General features: G+C 41.4%; 1 protein-coding gene across 1 annotated transcript in view; it reads left to right on the top strand.

Moving 5' to 3' along the window:
• The first annotated feature begins 392 nt into the window (after nucleotides 1–392).
• Nucleotides 393–25,256, top strand: part of MPP4 (MAGUK p55 scaffold protein 4) — a 35,929-nt gene continuing 11,065 nt past the window's right edge. The window contains exons 1-18 of the mRNA XM_077829466.1: nucleotides 393–428; nucleotides 1,743–1,818; nucleotides 4,440–4,561; nucleotides 6,852–6,929; nucleotides 7,542–7,622; nucleotides 8,241–8,372; nucleotides 8,943–9,024; nucleotides 10,532–10,617; nucleotides 13,072–13,143; nucleotides 13,644–13,840; nucleotides 14,931–14,995; nucleotides 16,029–16,046; nucleotides 17,696–17,734; nucleotides 19,409–19,429; nucleotides 20,847–20,861; nucleotides 22,445–22,486; nucleotides 23,301–23,471; nucleotides 24,814–24,894. Coding sequence (XP_077685592.1) covers nucleotides 393–428; nucleotides 1,743–1,818; nucleotides 4,440–4,561; nucleotides 6,852–6,929; nucleotides 7,542–7,622; nucleotides 8,241–8,372; nucleotides 8,943–9,024; nucleotides 10,532–10,617; nucleotides 13,072–13,143; nucleotides 13,644–13,840; nucleotides 14,931–14,995; nucleotides 16,029–16,046; nucleotides 17,696–17,734; nucleotides 19,409–19,429; nucleotides 20,847–20,861; nucleotides 22,445–22,486; nucleotides 23,301–23,471; nucleotides 24,814–24,894 — 1,414 coding nt within the window. The remainder of the gene's footprint in view (nucleotides 429–1,742; nucleotides 1,819–4,439; nucleotides 4,562–6,851; nucleotides 6,930–7,541; nucleotides 7,623–8,240; nucleotides 8,373–8,942; nucleotides 9,025–10,531; nucleotides 10,618–13,071; nucleotides 13,144–13,643; nucleotides 13,841–14,930; nucleotides 14,996–16,028; nucleotides 16,047–17,695; nucleotides 17,735–19,408; nucleotides 19,430–20,846; nucleotides 20,862–22,444; nucleotides 22,487–23,300; nucleotides 23,472–24,813; nucleotides 24,895–25,256) is intronic.

Here is a 25,256-nt window from a genome sequence, read left to right as displayed (position 1 = left end):
TAAACCCTCCCCTCCCACTGCAAGGAGCCAGTATAGTTCAGTCATATCTAAACTGAGTTTTGTAAAATGTGGATGCACCCAATAAACTATAACAGCTTTATGGCAAATGGGGCAAACTCTTCAAAGTATTGCTAATTATGAATTCACATAAGACTACCACTAAATCTACAATTACTTTTGACTATGGATTCCCAAATTTTTGTCCCGCTAAGAGCCACATTAGCAACTTACCATGAATTGGAGGGCTGTATGTGAGGCGTAAACAGATTTGAGCCATACTGTCTGAGTGATGCCTTGTTTAATACGGTGGTAAAATTCGAACAGTTAATGGTTTGACCAGATAAGCCTTTCCCATTAACTGCTGATAATATTAAATGTGGTCTTGCACCAAGATGTGCTACAAGCAGCCAGAGACTCTTTTGATCAAGGTAAAGAAATGCACCTTAGCACAAGCATCCCATGGAGAATACATCTACTTACTAATTTAAATATAGTCATGGACTACTTTTGACCTGTAGGCTGCCCATTGAGCACCAGGGCTTTGTGCACCATATTCTTCTGCTCTGTTTAAATTAGAGATGAACAAGGCTAAAAGCATTTTAATTTGAATTCCACCCTAACCTTTAGCAGTCGACATGGACTCAAACTGAGATGCAAGTCCTGCCAGTTTGGTTTTCTCGGCCCATATCTAATTTAAACTGGTCGTGATCTTGTTTTGTGACATTTGAATCTGAAACACTATTTTCATCCCCCATTGTATTTTTGTTCTACTTTCTTTCTTACAAATCGAAAGTTATTCCAACATGCTTATTCTTTGTTTCCCAGTTCGGAGTCTGTTTTGTGAAACATTGCTGCTGTGAATGATCCATTCAGAGAAACAAGGAGAATCTCCTAGAAGGAAGGAGAAGATGGAGATGCTTGCAGTACATGGCCAGGAAACCGGTACAGCACATAACTCTTGTGTTTCTTTTTCAAAACAAGAAAGAACATGCAGATTTTCTTATCAAGTCAGCAGATATTTTAAAATATTACTGATAGTATATATCACAAGACTAAATTCCAAGCAAGAACAGGATTTTTGATTCTTTATATAGTACCAGACAGGTGTGAGTCAGGCTTTACAGGCACAATTGAAGTAAGGGCTTAAATTTTTATAAGTGAGTAGTGAATTTGGGAAGCCTGCTTTTAAATGCCTTAAAAGAGTCTGATTTTTTTTTTCAGAAAGCGCTGAGCACCTTCCCTCCAAATCAGGCACCTGTTTAAATTTCTCAAATTGAGCATCCAAAATCACTAGTGTTTCCCAATAATGTAGGTCAAAGTCCGTACCTCAAAAAGCTGACACTCTCTAAGGCACTGATTTGGCAAACAAGCACCTGAATAATTTTATTTTGAAGTCAGTTAATTTAAAGCTAAGCACAGGCATAAGGCTCAAGGCGTAAAGTGATAGCAAAACCAAAATGAACTGTCAATAAATGTAGAGAGGCTGTGGACAGGAGGGCAGGAAACAAAAGGAGAGATGTAGTCTTTGTCTGGCATAACTATCTGCAGTGGCCCAAGCTGACTGTATTGTAGCTAGGTTGTTTTTTTTTAATATAAATTTTATGTGAGGGAATGATCAGTCGGGTGGAAGAATTGAGGTTTTATGAGACATTTGAATGAGAAGGAACTTGTTTGGTGCACTAGATCAGGGAGATATTTGCAAGCATAAAGGCAGCACAGAAAAAAGCACAAAAAGGGTGTAGTGTAGAGAGAGTGCGAGAGCGAGCGAGCATGGAGCACGGGGCCTGGTGCAAGACTTGAGGCCTGAACCACAGTCAGCAAATCCAGGTTAAGCTGTGAACCGAACTCAGGCCATGTATTAAAAGCAGGTGCTTACACGTTCGCAGTCTGATACATAAACTTGGCAAGGGTACTGCTAGCGTTGCTAAAACACAGGCACTCCTAAGAAGTACCTGGCACTGGGTATGTACGTGAACACCTTCCAAAAGATGAGCCCAGCTACACCCTCACCTAGCGCAAAATAAGAGGGTTTGACAGAAGTGATGAAGAGGGATGTTTTGCCCGAGACATCAGGAGCAAGGTACAAGGGGAGGTAACAAGCAGATGTCATGAAACCCATAAGGTAGTAAGTAAGTTTTGTCTCAGTCGATAAATGTTGGGGTACCTCACCTTAATTCTTTGTGCAGCCGAGGTGACAGAAGAGACTCCCACAGCTGACTGAGCCACTCCTTACCACTCCTAACCATGTGTTAGTGTACCTGTAACCACAGAGACAGGGAGCCAGTATGTGTCTTGAGCGCAATAAACTTGGCCAAGTGCCTTTGTCACCGAACTGAGCCTGTGGTTTTTCTTACGTGAAACATCAAGGTCTGCTAAGTTAGCAGGCTGCACTCTCTTCCAATGCTGATAACACCGGAGCTCCAAGAAGAGAAGCTGTCATAAATGTAAAGGGAAGGGTAAACACCTTTAAAATCCCTCCTGGCCAGAGGAAAAACCCTTTCACCTGTAAAGGGTTAAGAAGCTAGGATAACCTCGCTGGCACATGACCAATGAGGAGACAAGATGCTTTCAAAGCTGGAGGGGGGAGAAACAAAGGTTCTCTCTGTCTGGGTGATGCTTTTGCCGGGAACAGAAAAGGAAAGGAGTCTTAGAACTTAGTAAGTAATCTAGCTAGATAGGTGTTAGATTCTGTTTTGTGTAAATGGCTGATAAAATAAGCTGTGGTGAATGGAATGTATATTCCTATTTTTGTGTCTTTTTGTAACTTAAAGTTTTGCCTAGAGGGATTCTCTATGTTTTGAATCTGTTTACCCTGTAAGGTATTTACCATCCTGATTTTACAGAGGTGATTCTTTTACTTTTTCTTCAATTAAAATTCTTCTTTTAAGAACCTGATTGCTTTTTTCATTGTTCTTAAGATCCAAGGGTTTGGATCTGTGTTCACCAATGCAAATTGGTGGGGATTTTCCCCAGGAAAGGGGGTGTAGGGTTTGGGAGGATTTTGGGGGGAAAGACATTTCCAAGCGGGCTCTTTCCCTGTTATATATTTGTTAGATGCTTGGCGGTGGCAGCAATAAAGTCCAAGGGCAAAAGGTAAAATAGTTTGTACCTTGGGGAAGTTTTAACCTAAGCTGGTAAAAATAAGCTTAGGGGGTTTTCATCTAGGTCCCCATATCTGTACCCTAGAGTTCAGAGTGGGGAAGGAACCTTGACAGAAGCACTGAGCATCTGTAACAGCTTAGTAGCCTGGACAGTGTTACTGTGGCAACGACATTCCAGCCTTCAGCGCTTAACAACAAAGGGGAGTGAAAGAAGGAAATGAAGAGAATATGTTGTCCCTTGACTGGTTTTACTAGTGAGATGCTTGACTTGAGGCAGGACGGAGAAGCATAGTCACCCTGTGGAAGCACAAAAATGGAAGAGAGGAAATAATAGAAAGTGTTGAAAATCGGAGTGTATTTGGGGGTGAGGGAGCAGATCAGTTTTATTTGGCCTGTGTCAGAAAATCATCTAGGAGCAGATTTACAAAGGTATTTAGGCACTTGAAGATGCAGCTAGGTGCCTAGTGGGATTTACAAAGTGCCTCAGTGAATTAAATGCATAGGTCCTATTGACTTTCAATGGGAGTTAGCCACATATCCTCAGACTTTCATATGTTAATATTTTCAGTTTTCTCATATTTCCTGGGCAGAGCATAGACTTTAGAAATGATCCAATACTGCTGGAAAAATCTAGTTTCCTGTTGCATATAGGCCTGATTTTGAATAATGGTCATAAACTGATAAGGGCCAAAAGTCTTATGCCTCCTTCAGATTCTAAATAGGTCTAGATTTCCATTGTGTCTGCACACTATTCCTGTTCTCTTTATGTAGGGGAAATGGTGGTGTTTCTAATAAGAATGACTCTTTCCCCATTCCCAGCAGGTAATGTACAGGATGGCTGATAGTGGTACAGATTTATTAACTGAACTATCAGGTCAGACTGGAATGTGCATCATTATTATATATTAGATAGCCCTTGAGATGTGGTTGGCACTTTCCGCTGTCGAGAAGAGATACAAGCCCTGCCCCCAAAAGAGTTTACAATCTAAAAGAAATCCCTAAAACATGGGCAAGGCAGAGTTACTACAGTACATGGTTGGAATAAATGTCAACTTGGATTCAAACTTAGTATGTGTGGGATGCCTATGGGGAATATGTTTCTCTGATCAGTGGACAATTGCTTGCCTTGCACAAATACAGCTGATAAGAAGGTATGTACCATAGAGCTGAGGACAGGGAACCTTTTCTTAAGGAATTACCAGTTGGGTATCTGGGACACATTATAAGGGAATGTAAATTCAAATGAATTACCTTCTCAGAGGTCTGGGCCAATACTTGGCTTTTTTGTTCAGCTGTTGGTGCTGAAATGCACTGCACTTCCTTGTTTCTTGGGCTCATGTTTATCTCATGTTCTGACTCTAGTGTTACAAGAATTGAGTCTGTTCTGTAAAAGAGATGTCAATGGAGTTGGAGTGTTATACGACCTGCTCAGATCTCCCTGGCTGCAAGCTCTCCTAAAGGTAAAGTCCTCTTTGTCTGCAAGGCCAGTCTTCCTTAGAGAAGAAGGGGAGGGATAGCTCAGTGGTTTGAGCATTGGCCTGCTAAACCCAGGGTTGTGAGTTCAATCTTTGAGGGGGCCATTTAGGGATATTGGGGATTGGTCCTGTTTTGAGCAGGGGGTTGGACTAGATGACCTCCTTGAGGTCCCTTCCAATCCTAATATTCTATGATTCTATGAACAATATGTCCAACTGGTATCTGCCTCAATGTGCCATGTGGAGATTGTAGGTTAATTCAGATACTTCTAATTAAGGTGGAAAATCCCAGTGTACCTGGCTAATTGGGTAATACCATGCAATCACAGGGAGATTTAAGATTGGCTGCAGGTGGTGATCTGTACCCCAGTTGTAAAATGGGGGTGATGTACAAATGAATGAATGAAAAGTGCTATATGAGGGTGAAATATTATTTACTATTGATTGCATTGGTGTGATGTATAATCAAGGGCTGTACTTTAGCATCAGACTAAACTGGGAAGGAAATTTTTCCTGTTAGACAAAATAGTTCAAAAAACTAAGTTAAACATTTTAGCAGGAAAGTAACTTAAGGTCTGTAAACAGGTCCAATGTTAATAAAACAAAAATAAAAAAAACCTTCCAGGTCACTGGTCACCAACCTAGAGGATTTCCCAGTCGATTGCGATCTCTGGCAGCGCAGCGTGGCTGCCACTAAGGCAGACTCCCTGCCCAACGCCGCTCCCAGAAGCAGCTGGCATGGCCCCACGGGTGCGGGGGAGCAGGGGTCTTCTTCTGTGCGCTGCTCCTGCCTGCAAGCACCACCACCGCAGCTTCCATTGGCTGGGAGAGCTGCAGGGGGGGTGCTTGCAGAGAGGGGCAGCGCACGGAGCCATGTGTCTTCCCCCCTCAACCCCCCCGGGGCATGTTGGCCCCTTCTGGGAGCAGTGTGGAGCCAGGGTAGGCAGGGAGCCTGCCTCAGTCTTGCTGCACCCGCCACCGTAAGTGCTGCACTGCTGGATGTAAGTGCTGCCCGGCGGAAGGCTGCACCCCAGCCCTGAGCCCCCCCTGGAGCCAGCACCCTGTACCCCCTCCTGCACCCCAATACTCTGCCCCAGCTCAGAGCCCCCTCCTGCACCCAAACACCCTCTCAGAGCCAGCACCCTGTACCCTCAACACTCTGCCCCAGGCTGGAGCCCCTTCCTGCACTCAAACTCCCTCCTAGAGCTTGCACCCCTCACCCCCTCCTGCACCCCAACCCCCTGCCCCAGGCTCAGTCCAGAGCCCCCTCCCACACTGTGAACCCCCACCCTAGAGCCCACACCCCCTCCCAAACCCCTACCCCAGGCCGGTAAAAGTGAGTGAGGGTGGAGGGGGGGGGAGGGGATGGAGTGAGTGGGGCAGGGCTTTGGGGAAGGGGCGGGGCAGATCCTGGGTTGCCCTTAGATTCAAAAGTGATCTTGGGCGTAAAAAGGTTAGAGACCACTGGTCTAGGTGAATAAAAATTTCCTTGAAATCAGTCTTTAAATTTGGTGATTTACTTTAGCTTTGCTTTTTGAGTAAGGATTATAGTTAGGGGAAGAAAGGAAACAGTGGAATCTTTGAGGATTTGCCATACTGGATTGGAACACTGGTCCAGTGAGCCTGTTATCTTCCTTTGACAGCCAGATACTTCAGATTAAGGTGGAAAACCCCAGTGTACCTGGCTAATTGGGTAATACTATACAATGTCAGAGATTTAAGATTGGCCTCAGCTGGCAATCTGTAGTTAGGTCCTGAATCAGAAGGATTGATGGCCTTAATCATAAAGGCCAAGATTTTGTCATGGATATTTTCAGTAAAAGTCATGGACAGGTCATGGGCAAAAAAGAAAAATTCACGGACGCCGTGACTTTTACTAAAAATATACCTGACAAAATGGGGATCTGCTAGTCCCCACACAACTGTGTAGGGGCTAGGAGCCATCCGCAGCACGGGCGGCTCAGGGATTCCCCCGCCGGCAGCTGTGGGCTCGGGGAGCTGCCAGAGGTGCCGGGGGTACCCTGCAGCTCCCTGCCCTCGCTGGTGGCGAGGGACCCTGCAGCTCCTGATCACCGAAAGCTGAAGTCATGGAGGTTGCTGGAAGTCATGGATTCCGTGACTAGCTCATAGCCTTATTTATGATTTTTATTCTAGCTAGTCCTAGAAAATCCTTAGTGGTGTGGCACTGCTGTATATGTGTATGTTTCCATGTGAATGGATCGCCCCATTGAGTAGTATTGCATTGTGCCTTTTTCTTTATTATTTCACCCTATAGGTTTATGAATGCCTCCATCAATCTATCAGAAAAAAACCAGTCCCGGTCACACCCCAAGCACGTGCACTGTCTCGTGAGGTGAGATTATATAAGAGACTATATTCCTCTTTTTACCGAACCCTAATCTGTTAATTTGATTGCACATAATAATACTCTGCATATCTGTGGCGCAGTCTGTCCAAGGATCTGAGTGCACATCACAGGCATTAATGAATGTAGCCTCGCTCCCTTGTGAGACAAGTAGTTAATCATCTCCATTGTACAGATAGGGGATCAAAGGCACATAGAAGGTGTGGAATTCCCAGAATCCCATGGGCTGTGGCAGAGCGATTATGAGTCCTGTGCGTTAACTGCTAGATCGTCCCTCTTCCCCAATTCAAAATCTGCCTTGTCATAAGAACTGACCATAAAGGAGCCTGGCTCAGATCTGTGAATTTTATAAGGTTTCTGATAGGATGATTTTAATCAGTTCATGACCGAATTAGCTGGAAGCTTAATGGTTCATGCTAGAAACTTATACTGGTCATTAAATCTAGTTGTAGGACTGGAGAAGAGAATTCACTTAGTCTCTTAGCATGGAGTTAAAGAAAAGGTCTGTTTACATTACCAAATTAAGTTCACCAAGTAGTTTACTACAGTATTTAAAATAGGAATTCCAGATGGATCCAGTTCCCACTCTCTCATCACCAGGTGGTGGAGTTGTTACGTGGAGTCCCTCAATCTACAGAGATCAGAGAGCTGAGACGACTTCTGCGAAATCCAAACTTGAAGGCAAGTGCTGGCCGTTGAAAGGGGAGTGGAAACATCTCTCACTGAAACGACTGCAGTATGGGGGGAATGAGCTTTGCAGCTGCCTGCAGAAGACAGCAAAGAAGGCAATAGAAATTTGGATTAGTTATGGCAAGAAGAAATTAGTGGACAATGGTATCTGTGAATTTGCAACTGTGGGATTCTTTTCCCTACCTCTGAAGTCTGTGTCACATCCCCTACCTTATGAAAGAATTAAATATCTACAGTACTCACAACAGACTGATGGTAACTGCTGTCTTTAATATCTATGCTTTTGAGAGATCTGTTTAAAAAAAGATTCTTAGAGACACGGGGCAGGATTTTTACATGAACAAACTTGTTTTGTCTTAAAAACTATTACAAAGCTTATGTGCTTGTGCTATAGCATCAAACGAGGACACAGTTCTCCTAAGATTAAATTCCAAGAAATCAGGAAAATGTCCAGTGATTGAATTTTTCAGTGGAAAGAGCTATGATGTCACTCGCCGCCATGTGGGTCTGTATTCATGTAAGAATACAGTCTCCCGCTTCTGACTCCTGGACCCCAGTCAAAGCTATTTCTTGGGATGACCTTTGCTTGCCTCTTTCTTCATGTCACAGGCCTTACTATCAGCTCATGATACTGTGGCCCAGAAAGATTTTGAACCAATCCTTCCCCCTCTACCAGATAACATCCCTGAAAATGAAGAAGCCATGAGGATTGTCTGCTTAGTGAAGAACAAGCAGCCCCTGGTAAGGAAGCTTTCTCATGTTTTGATTATTTGAACTTGTGCAATAGATTCAATAAAGTGTTTTGTATAAATGGGTTATTTATAAGCAGTGCTATAGAAATTTTGTTATTTCTATTCTCTTTTAAATTGACTGACTCATCTTGAACAAATAAAGTGCCTCCTTGGCAAATGGAGGGGGAAGGAGGAAAAAACTAACAAAATTTCTTGCAAGTTGTTTGCCCTTGTGAACTAAGGATTTTATGTTGTACTATGCTTGTGATAAATACAGGGATTAGCACTGGAAAATCATAACATTAGAGATGGAAAAGATGTATTACAGTAGGCCCTATGTAAGATTTTATAGAATGTGAGAGTCAGAAACTGGGCTGTATAATGACCATTTTGTTCATGTCCCTTAAGAGACTAGGTTTACACATCTTTTAACGTATTGTGCACTGTACTTACGGGTCCTGTAATACTGTGCAGCTTTAAGGGGAAAAGGAATCTCTTTCAGTAATCTCCAGGCATTAAGGAGATCAGACTTGCAGTTTTAAAGGAATCGAAAGATATTTATTTATTTTTATTTTTCCAGGGTGCCACCATTAAACGCCATGAGATAACGGGTGACATTGTGGTTGCCAGGGTGATCCATGGTGGGCTAGCAGACAGAAGTGGTAAGTGTCATTTGAAACACACAGCAGGGAAAAGTCGTGTTTTTTTTCTGCAACTGTAAATTCTCTCCTGTTAGAACTTTTAGGCACACACCTTGTACAATACCATATAAATAGTAATAATTGCCGCACATTGAAGTACTTCTGACTTTTTTTTTTATTTCTTCATGACTCTCTCATTCCAGGGTAAATGTGTTGCATTAAATAAAGGTGAGACAGCTAGCTTCAAACACAATCTTACAGTATTCAGAGTGGTAGCTGTGTTAGTCTGTATCAGCAAAAAGCATGAGGAGTACTTGTGGCACCTTAAAGACTAACAAATTTATTTGGGCATAAGCTTTCATGGGCTAAAACCCACTTCATCAGATGTATGGAGTGGAAAATACAGTAGGAATATATAGATATATACACAGAGAACATGAAAAGATGGGGGTCGCCATATCAACTCTAACGAGACAAATCAATTAAGGTCAGCTATTATCAGCAGGAGAAAAAAAACTTTTGTAGTGATAATCAGGATGGCCCATTTCAAACATTTGACAAGAAGGTGTGAGTAACAGTAGGGGGGAAAAATTAGGATGGGGAAATAGTTTTTAGTTTGTGCAATGACCCATCCACACCCAGTCTTTATTCAAGCCTAATTTGGTGGTGTCCAGTTTGCAAATTAATTCCAGTTTTGCAGTTTCTCGTTGGAGTCTGTTTTTGAAGTTTTTTTTGTTGAGGAATTGTCACTTTTAGGTCTGTAATTGAGTGTCCAGGGAGGTTGAAGTGTTCTTCAACTGGTTTTTGAATGTTATAATTCTTGATGTCTGATTTGTGTCCATTTATTCTTTTACGTAGAGACTGTCCAGTTTGGCCAATGTACATGGCAGAGGGGCATTGCTGAAACATGGCATATATCACATTGGTAGATGTGCAGGTGAACGAGCCCCGATGTTGTGCATGATGTGATTAGGTCCTATGATGGTGTCCCTTGAATAGATATGTGGACAGAGTTGGCAACGGGGTTTGTTGCAAGGATATACAGTTGCAAGTTGTATACAGTGGCTGAATGAAATCCTGTTAGGATGAGATAACCTGTTCAACTCAGTTAAAGGGGAAGATGCAACTACCAGAACTCTGAATCGGAACACGTCAGTTTTGGGGGAACTCTAGTTTGGATAAGAATAGTTAACACTCCTTAAGTCCTTTTTCATAATCACTAGATCTCAAAGTGCTTTACAGAAAAGAGGAAGATTGAATACACCTATTCTACAGATAGAGAAGCTGAGGCTCAGAGAAGTCAGGTCAATTGCTTGAGATTGCACAGTGAAGGCTATACAGAGCTGTCTGCTTTATCCACAACACAATACTACTTCAGATCTGAAATTCCTGACTCGGGTCCGAATCTAGGATAGGAGCATTTCTTATTTCAGGGCTGTTCTCCAGTCTTCTGTTGCATCTCTGAACTTTTTCAGAATCACGTCTTCTCTATAATAAGTGTCTTCTTTCCTGTACCTTTTTATTTTAGGGTTGTTGTATGCTGGAGACAAGCTGGTAGAGGTGAATGGAGTTTCAGTGGAGGGACTAGAGCCAGAGCAAGTTATCCACATTCTGGTATGAAATGCACTTTACTTTTTTCTTTTTTTTTTTCTTTTTTTATTTATTTGTAGCTCAAGTGTAATTATATGTACTCATAAATGCACTTTAAAAAGAGCAGCCTAAATTCTCATTGTAAACTTTAGAGGGAGGAAGACCTACACACAAGCAATAATTTTACATGTAATGTACTACTTTGTCTGTCTGTTTTTTCATTGTGGGTGAAGTTCATTGTAACGATGCTGGTTCTGATGGGACCCAACTGGGAGTGCCAATTCAGGACAAATTGCTTAAAGCTTGGCAGCTACAGCCCAAGGCTAGGGTTTCTATGCACACCAAGGCAAACCAAACCAGCCAAACAGAGAAGACTTTTTGGTTTTACCCCACTGGCTAACCACAAGTCACACAAGCAATTCCCTTAGACGCTCCAGTTTCCCAGTATCACCACCAGTGCCACTTGTTATGGGGACAAATGGTTATGAAAACCCATACCCCAGTAAAAGAAAAAAGGTTCTCCTGATGCCAAAGGACCAAGCCCCAGACCCAGGTCAGTATATAAATCAGATCTTACCCACAAATCACACTGTTGCCAATCCTTTAGAATCTAAAATCTAAAGGTTCATTCATAAAAGGAAAAAGATATAGATGAGAGCTAGAATTGGTTAAATGGAATCAATTACATACAGTAATGGCAAAATTCTTTGTTCAGGCTTGTAGCAGTGATAGAATAAAATGCAAGTTCAAATCAAGTCTCTGGAGTACATCCACAGCTGGGATGGGTCATTCCTTTGTTCAAAGCTTCAGTTTGTAGCAAAGTTCCTCCAGAGGTATGAAGCAGGATTGAAGACAAGATGGAGATGAGGCAGCTGCCTTTTATAGTCTCTTCCAGGTGTAAGAACACCCTTTTGTTCTTACTGTGGAAAATTACAGCAAAATGGAGTCTGGAGTCACATGGGCAAGTCACATGTCCATGCATGACTCAGTTCTTTACAGGTGGCAGCCATGGCCCACATGCTACCTTGCAGGTTCCCAGGAAGACTTCTTATGTGGATTGGAGTTTTCCAAGATCCATTGTCAGTTAAGTGTTTCTTGTTTGGGCACTAAATTTGCACGCTGCTTTCTCAAGAAGCTGACCAAATGCTTTACTAAGGCTACTTCAGAATCAAAACACATTGATATACAAGTACATAGCCAACATTTATAACTTCAACTACAAAAATGATACACTCACACTCACACTCACACTCACACTCACACTCACACTCACACTCACACTCACACTCACACTCACACTCACACTCACACTCACACTCACACTCACACTCACACTCACACTCACACTCACACTCACACTCACACTCAGAGATAGCATAATCATAACCAGCAAACCATAGCCTTTATATAGACACCTTACCCGACAACTGCTGTACAATATTTGCTGCAAATATATAACAGTGGTTGCAGGGTATGTCAATAACATCACATTTATCCTGTGCAGTGAGCCAGCACATGGCCTATGTGCTATTTAAGCCTCCCAAATAGGGCTGAAGTGGTGCATAAGCCCAGATCTCTGTGTAGAGATGCATTCCACCCTTTGCCATTTGTACTAGGGGTCCTTTGGGACAAAATCCAGTAGAACCTCACTAATTCTCTCTATCTAAAATCAATAATTCGGCCAACCCTTACCCCAGCAGTCTCACTCCATTTCTCTGCAAAGGATTAGTTGCAGAATGCTGTCATAAGGTGTCACATTCCTAAGCCTTCATTCATTTTACAAAACGCATTAACTCCTATGTTACCAAGTACTGTCATAAATAATGTAAACTAAAATAATCTTTGTCAAAATTAGCAAACAAAGATCACTCTGTGATGCACTACCCCTGAAGTTGGTCAGCTTGCTCACCAGGTCACAATATTTAGTATTCTTCATTGGCTCTCTAGTTGTTCGTGCCAATCAGTGAGGTTCCAATCTGGTTAGTGTCTGTTCTTTTATTTGTTTATCTCTCGTGATTTCTCTGTTTGCACCTATCTTCAGATGCATAACACACCATTAGAAATACAAACTTCACCGTAACACACAATCTACAAATCTTGAAAACAATTCTTTTCCCTGCTTGTATGCTTTCCCAGCCCTATATAGTTAATTTAAATTAGATTTGAGAACTAAAATTAATTGTGAATTGATACTGAAAATAACAAGACATATTTAAGGGAATTAGAAGTCTTAGCAAGGTTCCAAAGTTTCCAACACAGGAATTAAATCTATCTTTTTCCTTTAAAGATCTTTGTTTTAACAATGATTCTGTATATGGCATTCTGCTGGAGCTAAGCAATTTCCATTCTTATAGAAAGGATATTTATAACAGGCTTTTGGAGCCATCATTCATCTTGCAGTGATGAAACTTAAAATGCTTTCAGTGTGTTACCAGTAGTAAATATATTTTGACCTTTTTTGTTTCTGAAATCTTTTAGACTCTGTCCCAGGGAACAATTATGTTCAAACTGATTCCAGTTTCTGATCGGCCAGTCAGCAACCAAACAACAGTAAGAGATTAATTTATTTTTCTTCCAGATTATTATTGTTACTGCAGTTAATCCAATAATGTCTAATGGGCAGTCTGCACAGTGTGATACACGAGGGTAAGGTTGTTTAGAAGCATTTATTGCCAGCCCAGCTCACAGAAATCTCTAATAACATGTCTCGCCTAGACATATGTCTCCACTGAAATTAATAGTTTGCTGTAGGTAATGTAATTAAATATAGCAAGCTGTGATAAAGTTAAAGATAGTGAAGGCATCTCTGGAGTGATCCAGAGGGAGAAGGTCAAATTGTTCACAGTATACTAGATGACTACATTTTTCTTGATCAGGAAAATAATTGGATTTTGGACCTGGTGCTCTTCCCATTGAAGTCAATAACAAAATTTTTGTTAACTTCATCTGAAGTCAGATTAGGCCCTTAGTTTGTAAATATTCATACACACTGTTACTGTATCTGTTCTGAAGAAGCTCGCCTTCACTTATGTCTGTATGTTCTGTATCAGCTCTATGTGAGAGCAATGGCAGATTACTGGCCCCTGCAGGACCCTGCCATACCTTGTGCTGATGCAGGCTTGCCCTTTAAAAAGGGTGAAATCCTTCAGATTGTTGACCAGAATGATGTCCTCTGGTGGCAGGCCAGGCAAGTCTCAGACCTGAGTGCCTGTGCTGGGCTGATACCATCAAACCATCTTCTGAAGAGGTAAGAAAATTAGTGTTTCTGAACTCAAACCGGAGAATGAGCCAGTTACCTTGGGTTTCATGATCTGAACTTAGCAATTATAGTACAGATTGATTCAATCAATAAAGACACACTGATGCCTGACAGACAGTATGACCTTTCTGCATGTGTCTTCTCCTGTTTTAATAGTACTATGGACGTTTGTGAAAACAGGATGTTTTTCACCTTAAGTCTGATTGTAAGTAATTCAGAGCAGAGACATTGTCTTTATATTAGTGTGTAAAGCCCCTAACAATATCGGTCCTATATACACAAACTAAGATAAATAGCTTCAGACAAAGATTAAGGACTTTGGTTTCTCAGGGCTGTCCTTCGTGGTACAAAAAATGTAAAGATAAAAATCAGAATTTATGCCACAGAGGCATAATTATTTCTAAAAATCACTACAGTATTTTAAAGGTGTGTCTGAGGCATCTGTAGCTTTGTGTTTTTCATACTCAAAGCAGAGCTGACAGGTTTTTTTAAATGAGAAACACACAACCACCTCCCTGTTTTCTGCATATAGTAAGTTTATATATAGAAAGGACCCTTTTACACAAAGTTGCCTAGTTATACAGCTTCTCTAGCATGGTTCTAGAACCATGTTGTACTATCCAGGGTACAAACAAGAAAAGCATAGGGTGCCCCTAATTGTGCCAGACAACTGACTACTGATAAGCTTAGAGTTGTAACACACAGAGTCCCAGAGGGAGTTGTAATTAAGACTGTGTCTCAGAGAGATCCCAATACAGCACACTTCCAACCATGTGTACCACAATACAGTTAATACTGCTCTCCTTCATTACATGCATTAATTTAAGGCAGTACTTTCAGGCCAGAGATGTTGAATATTGGCATTCTGATAGGTGTGGTAGGACACTGGCTTCCCTCCAATAGTTGTAGGTGGCCTAGACGCTAGCTATGCTCTTGGTGGTTTGTAATGATGATTATCCTTCAGGTAGATCTGAGCACTGTTGTAATTTTGTGTGCAGGTGATAGAATGGAGCATCTAAGTAGAAAGTAATGCAACGCTGAATTGATTTCTTACTGTGTTGGATTCCCTTCTGTTCAGGAAGCAGCGAGAATTCTGGTGGTCTCAGCCTTTCCAGCCCCATGTCTGTCTCAAATCAACAATATGTGAGTGCAAAATTCTCCAGCTCCCAGTGAAAGTGGGGAGGGAGAAGACTTTTTTTGTTTCTTTCATCCAGTAATACAGAAATTAAACATGATCAAATGAGTTTATATACCAAGAATCATTCATTGGGCCATATTGTGACCTCAGAAATGCATTCAGAATCCCCACTGAAATCTGTGGGAGTAGCAGGTGTATCTGAATTTGGCATTTAACCTATTTTGGATTCTAAGGATCATTATTGTTCTCAGAATACAGTATATTTAGGATCTGATCCTGTAAAGTGCTGAGCACCTTGAATTCCCATTTAAGTCAATGGCAGCTGAGAGTACTCAACACCATCCAGGACTGAGCCTTATATATAGGCTATTTGCAGCAAAAAATCTGTCTGTTCCCTCCTGAAGTGTTTATAAGACAAGTTTATTGTAGATTTCCATGAAAGGGAGACTAAGGAATAGCTAGCAGTTCTGTACCAGAAAATATTCTGCAATGTGTCATGTATAGCATTTCAGTTACTACAATCATACCATTTCATTTTTCATTCTTTCCTTTTAGAATAAATTTGATAGTTTTAAACTGTAGTTCTCTTATTAAAGCTGTCTCTTTCCTCATATGAATGCTTGTTCATTGCGAATTTTAGTTGATTTCTGGGCCTAGTGTCTAAGATGACATGGAAAAACAGATATAACCAATTGACTTTGTGGTTTATTTGTAAAGTAAGAAGCCAGAAATGTACCTCCCACCTAAACTATCCTTCTACTGGCTATAAATGCAATAATTTCCTAGCCAGGACATTTATTTTCTCCTACTTCCCCTTTCCCTCTCCCACAACTTCTCTGTTTTTCTGTGGTCTGCATTATTACTTGCTGATACTTTTAATGACCCATGAGGTGAATTTCACAGTTAAGTCAATGCTCTGTATTTTCATCTTTCAAGAGTCTTTCTGGTGCAGTTGATTTTACTTGATAACTGTAGCACTGGCAATAGCTTTAGCTGTGTATTTATTTTTAACTGCTTCAATGGATTTGCCGTGGACAGTGAGTACTGTGGAAGAAGGTAAGAGATGATGCCTGGATGACACCACATTGCAGTACCTCACATCCCCTTTCAAGTCCAATGTTAGCTGATATCTAAATATACAAGATACTGTCTGTTTATAAAGACTTTAAAAATGACTAGATGCTATACTTGTACTTACAAGGATACATGTCAGGATTGGTTGGGGCAGATTTCCTTTTACATCTCTCTGCCAAGTCTATCTGCATTATGTGTAAATAGGGTGACTAAACAAATGCTTCATTGTGGTTTTGTTAACTTAAAAATACCCATAGCTCAGCAGTCATGTGTCTGATCAGATGTTTGAACTGGAAAACTCGGAGCTTGTGTTGCATGGAGAGGGGAATGGGAGAGTTTTTTGGTGGGCAGTCAGGAAGGTACACCAGGCTGCTTGGAAGAAGAAAAGGGTACCTTCTTGTTCTCTTGTTGCTGCAGCAGCCCACCAATGCTAGGAGCAGCTGTGAAGCATATATTAAGAGGCAGGGGGAAGAGGGTAGGGAGTAGGGCATCTTGCCTCCCTACTACAAGATGTTGGGCCTGAAGTAGGAATTATTGGGTGAAATCCTATTAATTGTGTTATGCAGCAGGTCAGATTAGATGATCCTTCTGGCTTTAAAATCCTATGAGTCTACTTCTGAGGGCAGTGCACAGTGAGGAAGGGTGACAACAGGTGGCCTGGTGGAGGACAGTCCCTGAAGTTTGTACCAGGAACATAGCCCGCTTGCTGTCACATTTTCCCAGCTGGGTAGCTGCCCCTTCATGGATCCAGTCTGCAGATCTATACAAACACTGGGACAAAACTGTGTGTTTTGAGCACATCCGACTCTGAAAACCAGGATATTCACCCTATTCTTGTATGAACCTCTAAGTAGGGATGTAAAATGTTAACCAGTTAACTGGTAAGCATTAGTCTTATTGGTTAACCCACCTGAACCATTAACCCCTGAGCTGGAGCGGCCCCAGCAGCCCTGTGCCGGCCTGCCCTTTTAATCAGTTAACCATTTAAACTCAATATTTTTAATAGTTTAAATGGTTAACTTTTTAAATGGTATTTACATCCCTACCTGTAAGAGCTGACCAGTGTGGTGTGTGCAATGGAGGGAGCAAATCGATAAGGAAATGGATTTCAGTTTCAAGCTTCGAAGGAATTACTAAAAACAGAAGAGAGAGATGTTTAAAAAGCTTTATTTTTCCAATTGTAATTTTAAAAATTGTCAGTGTACGTATAGCATTCTAGAAAAACATACACTTGCAAAATATGCAAAGGGTATTGGTGGGGGGGGAATGATGTTCTGATAGTCATACTGATCTTTCTCAAATAGATGATCTGAAATATAAACACTGCATCAGTTCAAATTAAACCCCTTTCTTGCTTCAGCTGGACAATTCAAATCAGATGTGTTGCCAGCTGGGAACCCTTTTGAGCACTGGTATAAGAAGCCTCTTTCCTCTGCCTATTGAAAGAGAAAGTTATTAGTACTTCAGAGCGACGCGCTATTGAAATATTAAAGATGTTTTAACCCAATTTGAGCTTCAGGGGGGATTAGTTTTTATTCTGATGTTGAAGTCTTGAATTTGGTGATTTTTTTTTTCAATGCTTTTAGAGACCAGATTATTTCCTTTCTCTTTTTATCTGCTATAACCTGCAGAGGACGACATGCAGATTGATGAGAAGTGCGTAGAAACAGGTAACTGACTTCATTTAAGGAGATTCATCTGTGTTTACAGCAATATACCAGCCAGACAAAGACCACTAGTGTTTCTTGAATAAAATGGAACATCCTTATAGTGAGCTCATATATAGAGAAACTCTATTTATAGTAGAGTGTGGGAAGTAGAGTGAAAGCCCCAGACCATTTCAAAGCACTGCAGACGAACAGATTGCAATTCTGGTTATAATGAATCTTTGCTTGTAGTGAAGATGTTCTGTTGAAATGAATGGCTGTTCTAAATACATAAAACTCAATTTGAGATCCAGTGCATTTACCATGCAGATTATAGATTCAGTGGACCAAATTCAGAACTGATGTAAAGGGGTAAAACCTAGTTGGTCTCAATTTGGCTCATTAAACCTATAATATTAAGTTACTGTGGTTTTTAAGACCCTCTGGAACTCATTGCCACAAGTTTTCATTGAGGCAGAAAGCTTAGCTGGATTCAAACACGGATTGGATGTTTATATATTGATAACAAGCCTATGCAGAGTTATACTAATACAGATTAAAAAAACAAGCATTTTAGAAAGGATATAAACCTTTTTGCTTCAAAGTACAAATAAAACTCTTAATAATGAGGTTAGACAGATTTCTTGGAGGCAGGCTATTCCATAACAGGATTTCTTGCACTAGCCTCGGAAGCAACTGGCAAAGGCCACTCTTGCAGACATGATACTGCAGGGGTGGCCAACCTGAGCCTGAGAAGGAGCCAGAATTTACCAATGTACATTGCCAAAGAGCCACAGTAATACGTCAGCAGCCTCCCCATCAGCTCCCTACTCCCAATGCCAGCAGCCCCACCGATCAGCGCCTCCCCCTCCCTCCCCATACCTCCCAATCAGCTGTTTCGTGGAGTGCAGGAGGCTCGGGGGGGGGAAGTACTGAGGGCAAGGCAGGCTCAGGGGAAGGGGCAGAAGGGGTGGAGTGGGGGCAGAGCCTGTGGCAGAGCCAGGGGTGGAGCAATGAGCACCCCCCGGCACATTGGAAAGTTGGCACTTGTAGCTCCAGCCCCAGAGTCAGTGCCTATACAAGGAGCTGCATATTAACTTCTGAAGAGCTGCATGTGGTTCCGAAGCCACAGGTTGGCCACCCCTGTGATGCTGAATAAGATGAACTGCAGGTCTGATTCAGTATGGCAAGTCCTATGTTCCTAAATTGCAGGATCTATTTTCCACTGTTATATTTCTCAATGCAAGTCCATAAGGAGTTTGAGTTAGGGATGATGTTCATATCAGAGCTTTCATGTATACTGTGTTTGATTTCTGGAACATTAACCTTCTGAATGGGATTGCGTGAAATACAAGAAGCTGGATGTGCTTCACTGATGGTAAAAATGAGGAAAAAAATCAAAACCCCGAATCCAAACATCTTCAAACTCTGGTGGACATTTGGATTCCAGTTCTCACTTTTCAGCAACTTTGACAGAAGTTTGGATCCAGATTCTCACTTGGCAGGTCAAGTTCATTTCTAATTGAACTAAAAGAAAGCAGTGGAAGTATGTTTGGGAAGTTGGCAGGAGTCAGAGCCTTATGTGGTCCTTACAGTATTGGAAGGGAAATAATTTCTGATGTGATAAAATTATTTTAAGCAGAAATAGTATTGAAACAAAATCTATTTGCTATTTTTGCTATCTGGGTGACGTAAAAGATGAAGAAACATTTGAGTCTGGTAAGTCAAATTCTTCTTGCTTAATTCCAGTTCTGTCTCATCCTCTAAGACTCAAAGACAAGTAAGAGGTATCCAACAAAAAACAAAAAAACAAACAAAAAGCAATAGGATTTAAGTGCAATTCTCTCTTGAAAAGTGACTCTCTAAAATTATACCTGTTTACTCAGTAGAACTGCTCCCTGTGTTTATCCAGAGCCATATCTGGGTGACTTCAGTGACCAAAATAAATTTTTACTGCTGTTTGTTCCTGTTAGCCCTGCAGAGCCCATATACAGACGGAAAAGTGAGCTCAATTCTTTTCCTTCTTATGCAGCAATGACAGTCATGTTTACTAAGCTCTAATCCATTACATGTTTTGCAAACCAAAGGTGTCAGAAGGGATAACTGGAAGATAATGGGATTTCTCAAGTATAAATGAGACCCTAATTTAGTCCATGGTATCTTTATTACTGTGGATGAAGACAAATGAAGAAACTGTTTGTTAAATCCTAGTCTGTGTTTTCAGGGCAGGCATAGAAACAAACACATTTCTTATTGTAAACTGAGCACCTCAGAGAGAAAATCATGGCACTCAATCATGGAACCTCAGGATGCCATTTTTACAGACACTTTTCAGAGTACAATCACACTTTGAAAGTCCTGTCATACATGTTCAACTGTGTATCTGAAGCAATACAAAACTTGGTCTTTTAGAACAAATTAGATCCCACATCACTTCTAAATTTCTCAGTTCAAATAATTTGCTTTCTTATTTTGGTTAAATTACTTGCCCTCTTCTTTTTCTTGCTGTGCTGTTGCTGCTGTACAAGAGTACCAAGGATCTGGATGTGGGCTCTTCCCCATCTGCTTAACTCCAACTCACAGAACCTTCATTCTTCTCCTCTTTTGAGGGCAATGCTTGAGGCTTACAAAACAGAATAAGGGTGTTGGTGAGGAAGTCACTTGCATCTTTATTTAGGGCCACTAATGCCCTTTTCCCCGCAATAGTTGCGTTCTTGGAGAATTAGTTCAAATCCTGCTCATTAGCTGAGTCCCCTCTTTTCTGTTTCCAGGCAGCCAGGGAAAAAAGTCCAAAGATCATTCCCAGCTCAGGCCTCCGCTCTACCTTGACAACTGAGTCATTGGAGCAACTATAGGTTGTACTTTCCAAGTACGCTATTGGAGAGTGGCCAGAGCCAAACTCTGTACCTGAGCACTCTCTTGTTTAGGGAGGTAGGATTCAGATCCAAGTTTTGTGGTTTGTCTGGCACATGCTTATTTTAATTTCAAACCAGCATTGTGTGTTTCATAGTTGGCACTCAAGTTGAAGGACATATGAATTGGTCCAGTTTTGCCCAGTTAGGCTTGAACTTGGTCTCCTCGGAGCCCTAATTGTTCATCTCTCTTCTTGTTTGTACATACTTATCCAAATCTCCAGAGGAGCTTAAAGAAGGTAACTTTAAACTTTTGTCTCCTATAGATTTTAAACAGTAATCTGCTAAAGCCAGAAAAATACTACAGACAATAGCCCTGTTACCTTTGGGAATTCAGCCCATTGCAGTACATAGTTGTTGAATTTGCTTGTTAACTCTGGGTGGAGAGGTCAGGTCAGGCAGAGGAACAAACAAGAGCTTAGGAGGAAATGACCATGGAAGTGAGGTAGGCAGATTAAAATGCAATTTTATTTTATTCTGATCCAGAAATCTGTCATCTTTGCTAACCAGGTAATTTATTATCACTATATACCTTAGCCTGAATGTCTTCAGAGCATGCTCCACAACCCATTATTTGTCAGAGAATTCTCACTATAACCAAACATGAGGTGTTGTTAGTGTATATCCATTGATGTACACAGGCAGGAAGAAAAGCTTCAAAGAACCTGAGAAAAGTGAAGAGTAGAATCTATTATCAAGTCCACTATGGACAACACCATGCGATTCAACTACCTTTTTGGCGCTTATTTGTTCATGAGGCACCCATCGATGTAGTGTCTAATCTTAAAAGGTAATCCCATAGCATGCCTGGCACTTTCCAGGTGAATGTAAAGACAATGTCCCTGCCCTGGAACAACTTCCATATAAAGTTAGACCAAAGAGACAAAGAAAAGACAGCAGACAGAAGATGTAGGGAGAATAAAACTGAATAACAGGAAAGAAGATACAGCTTAGCTTGGGCAGGAGGGAGGGGAGGCGAGGCGAGGCACAGTTTCCCATGGGAAATGAGATCTGAACACTGCTGTCAAAATAGGTTTCTTGCTAGTTATTTTTAACTTTTTTCATCTTGTTTATTATACAGTTTGGAAATGTTTTATTATAGAAGAGTGATATGAGATTTGTAGGGAATTAGAAATCAGAGGCTTTGCAGAAGAAGGGAGTTTTAAGGAGGGAATGTGTGCACTGTTCAGGAAGGCTGTTCCAAGCACACAGCACAGCATGGGAGAAGGTCTGAAAATGAGTGCAGGAGAAGGAAATGAAGGAGATCGGTTAGGCAGGTGATTTGGGCAGTGGCGAGGTATCAAAGTGCCTTTGGTTGTGGAATCTAAGGCTGAGATGTAGACAGCAGAAGTTTTTACAATTGTTCTGGGATTTTTTTTTAGGTTTACTGATATTTTGAGCTCCCAGATTCTTGATTATTTTAATATTGCATTTAAGGAGTTCATGATGGCTAGATTTCACTTGAAGAACTTAAATTGCACACCGCTCTTCTACATTATGAATATTTAAAAACAGTGTGTGACACTTTAGCTGTTCTTTTCAAAGATAATAAAGTGAGGAATTTAAACTCTTATTTAGACTTTCTAGTGGTCGATGAGCTTAAATTTCACTTTCATAGAAATGTTAGTGACTTGGTTTAAATCTTTGATATTATACAGTACTTTAGTAAACTGGTCTCTGTACTTCATGACCTTATTTCAGTGGCATTATCAGTGACTTAAATATTTCCAATTCTGTGATATGAAAGATGAGGGGAAATTCAATTGACTGTTCAGTATTCACCCTCCTTTCTCCTTCCTGCTTGTTTGTTCTTCATGCCTAGAAGAGGAGGAGTTCAGTGGATCTGGCCAACGGGTCTTTATTGGTATGTGGTGATTAGGAATAGGCAAAAGGTTTGATTTAGACTGGATGCTTGTCTGAAGCTAAATCTATTGTGTGTGATTTTTCTCAGAAGCATTCCTTTCCCTTGCCTCTGAAGATTCCCTGACCCAATCTGTATTCACTTTGCCTTTATAGATCCCAGTAAGCTATCCTTCCCTTTCCACTCCTTGCTTGTTGATTCTTTTCCAATAAGCCCACCTCCCCAGTAGGTTGCCAGCCCCTGCATAACTTAGCTGCACTAGGCTTCTGGTCCTTCAGATCTCCCCCTTAAATCTCATGCTGTGGTGTGAATGGCTTCTGGGGCTTTCCCAAGCTATACAGTGCAGACCATGTGAGGTTTCCATTGCTGGGGATGAGGCTAAGCAGCAAGTCTGGTAAGTGAACTACAGAACTCTTATGAACTGAGCTGAAAAAAAGGTTGAATTCAGTTGAGAGGTTGGATGAATTTTTGGAGCAGTTACATTTTCCAGAGCAAGTCACCCATTCCTAATGATCTATATGGCTGGAAATCTCCCTCTGGTTTGTTTTGCAGACTTGTTTCTGGGGGTTTAATTCTGGACAAAGTTAGAGTGACTTTCAATACTTGTGCTTCTATTTTGGAAATCCAAGCTGCTTTCAGAGTCCCCACCAAACTCTTGTATCAAGAACTATAGATAAATTATTTTCTACCTTAAGAAAAGCTACAACTCACAGTATGTTCTTGGTAGCCTAGTTGGAGATCATTCAGATAGTGGAACTAGTTATCACCTGCACCCACTGCTTGGATTTCAATATTAGTTACTTTCTGCCCTTCTCAGCTGGTTTCCGTAGAAGCATGCGTCTCTGCCGCAGGAAATCCCAGAACACCCAGCAGCCCTGTTACGCACGGTGTCCCAGCAGCTGTTGCAGCACAGCAGCAGCTCCTTATGAGGAGGTGGTGAGATACCAGCGACATCCCACAGATCGAAACCGACTAATTGTGCTAGTAGGTATGTTCCAGCAACTGACAGGAGCATGCCCTCCAGACAGGGATGCACCTACTCATGCAAATCTTACAAGCTCTAGTAAATGCAGAGGGAAGTGTCCTTACTGCTCAAGCGCTTGTGAAATGAGAGATTCAATAAAACCCGATCCAGTGGGAGTCCTCCCACTGACTGCAGTGGGCAGTGACATGGGCCCTAACACGTAGTTCCTGAAGGTGGTCGACCCAAAGTTTGACCTACCTTTTATTTTTTCCAAACATCAGTTTTATAAAGTCTGTGTGCTTGTATGTGGTTCCTGTTGTTCCAAAACATTTCCTTCAACGCTTCAAAAGTTTCAGCAATGCAATACTCTCAGACAACCCTACAGTAACAAATATTGGATGAAAACACATTTCATCACAAAAACGGAGTCCAGTTTAACTTCAATGGGGTTATTATATATATAGCAATGATAAAACATTTATAAATCCTTTGTGACCGAGACCTTGAAGTGATGCTTTTATAGGACTATGGTTAAGAACAAACAGAAACAGCAATGGCGGGAGGGATGTTAAAAACCCAGCCTAGAAAACTTCAGTTTACGCAGCTGGGAAAGCTCAGTGGATATCAATGTGGATATCGGCCAGAGGAACGGCAGCAGCACTGCAGCTGTCATGGTTCCTGCCCCGCAGCCCTCTTTATCCCCTCCCCCTGCCTCCTGGGTGGGCATGGCCCTTCTGCTGCCTCTTGACCATGAAATGCCACCACTCCCCGGCACCCTGGGCAGTTGCCCTCACTGCCCACCCATAAGGCTCGCCCTGAGCAAGTATCATGATACGTGATGAGTTGCTGGTCCTAAAATGGAATTTTAGATTTAATAACTGTTTGAATGGAAGCTGCTTGTATTTTTGCTAGGCGCAGCATTCCTGGGTATTTGTGGTGAGGGGAAAACCTCTCATCCTAGATCTGTACATGTTTGAGATATGTCTATAGATCTAGATCTATAGATATAATTCAAATTAGTATTGCTGAGTCCCCTTCTGGCTGTAGCTATTCTGCTAGAAAGTGATGACCTGATCCTGAAGAGTACTAAACAGTCACAGCTCCTGTTGAATTCAATGGGAACTGTAGGTGCCTTGCACTTTTCAAAGTCAGGCACTTAATTTGTGATGCCACCAATTGGGAAGCCCAGTGGAGGAAGCAGTAACGTGATTTCCATGCTAGTCATTTGCTTCACCAGTTCTTGCATATGAGATAATACCGGAACATGACTGTTATAAATATGATATACTCATAGTTTTAGTAAACTATTTTATGTGTAGTCTCAGTCATTAATGTATTGTGTGTGGCTTTTTTTAAAACTATCCAGGTCCTTCAGGGGTTGGCGTGAATGAGCTAAGGCGGCGGCTTATTGGAATGAACCCTCATCATTTTCAAAGTGCTGTACCCCGTATGTGACATGTTCCTTTCACTCTTTAACTTCCTGTTTTGGGGAAAGAAAACATGAAATATCAACTCCCTTTCTCCTGCCACAGAATATTTATAGACTCTTTGCTGCAGGGATGGTTTCCCTACCAATCAAGAATATTGAGCTATCTGTGAATTTGTTAAAAGGGCACAGATGTCTAGACTAACAATACACATTTCCTTTTATTTTTGTGGGAACTACAGGAAAGAAGGAAAAGCTACTTTATTTTACGGGGCTTTATTTAAAATATTGTCTTTGGCCAGTTTTTGCAACTGGCAGGGGAAGAGGAAGGATGGTCTTTGGGTTAAGCCACTGTTATTTTGATTTGATTCTTGGTATGCCTG

The sequence above is a fragment of the Eretmochelys imbricata genome, chromosome 11, assembly GCF_965152235.1.
Source record: "Eretmochelys imbricata isolate rEreImb1 chromosome 11, rEreImb1.hap1, whole genome shotgun sequence".
Classification (NCBI taxonomy): domain Eukaryota; kingdom Metazoa; phylum Chordata; order Testudines; family Cheloniidae; genus Eretmochelys; species Eretmochelys imbricata.
The sequence above is the reverse complement of the archived record's forward strand: the minus strand, read 5'-3'. Positions and strand labels throughout refer to the sequence as shown.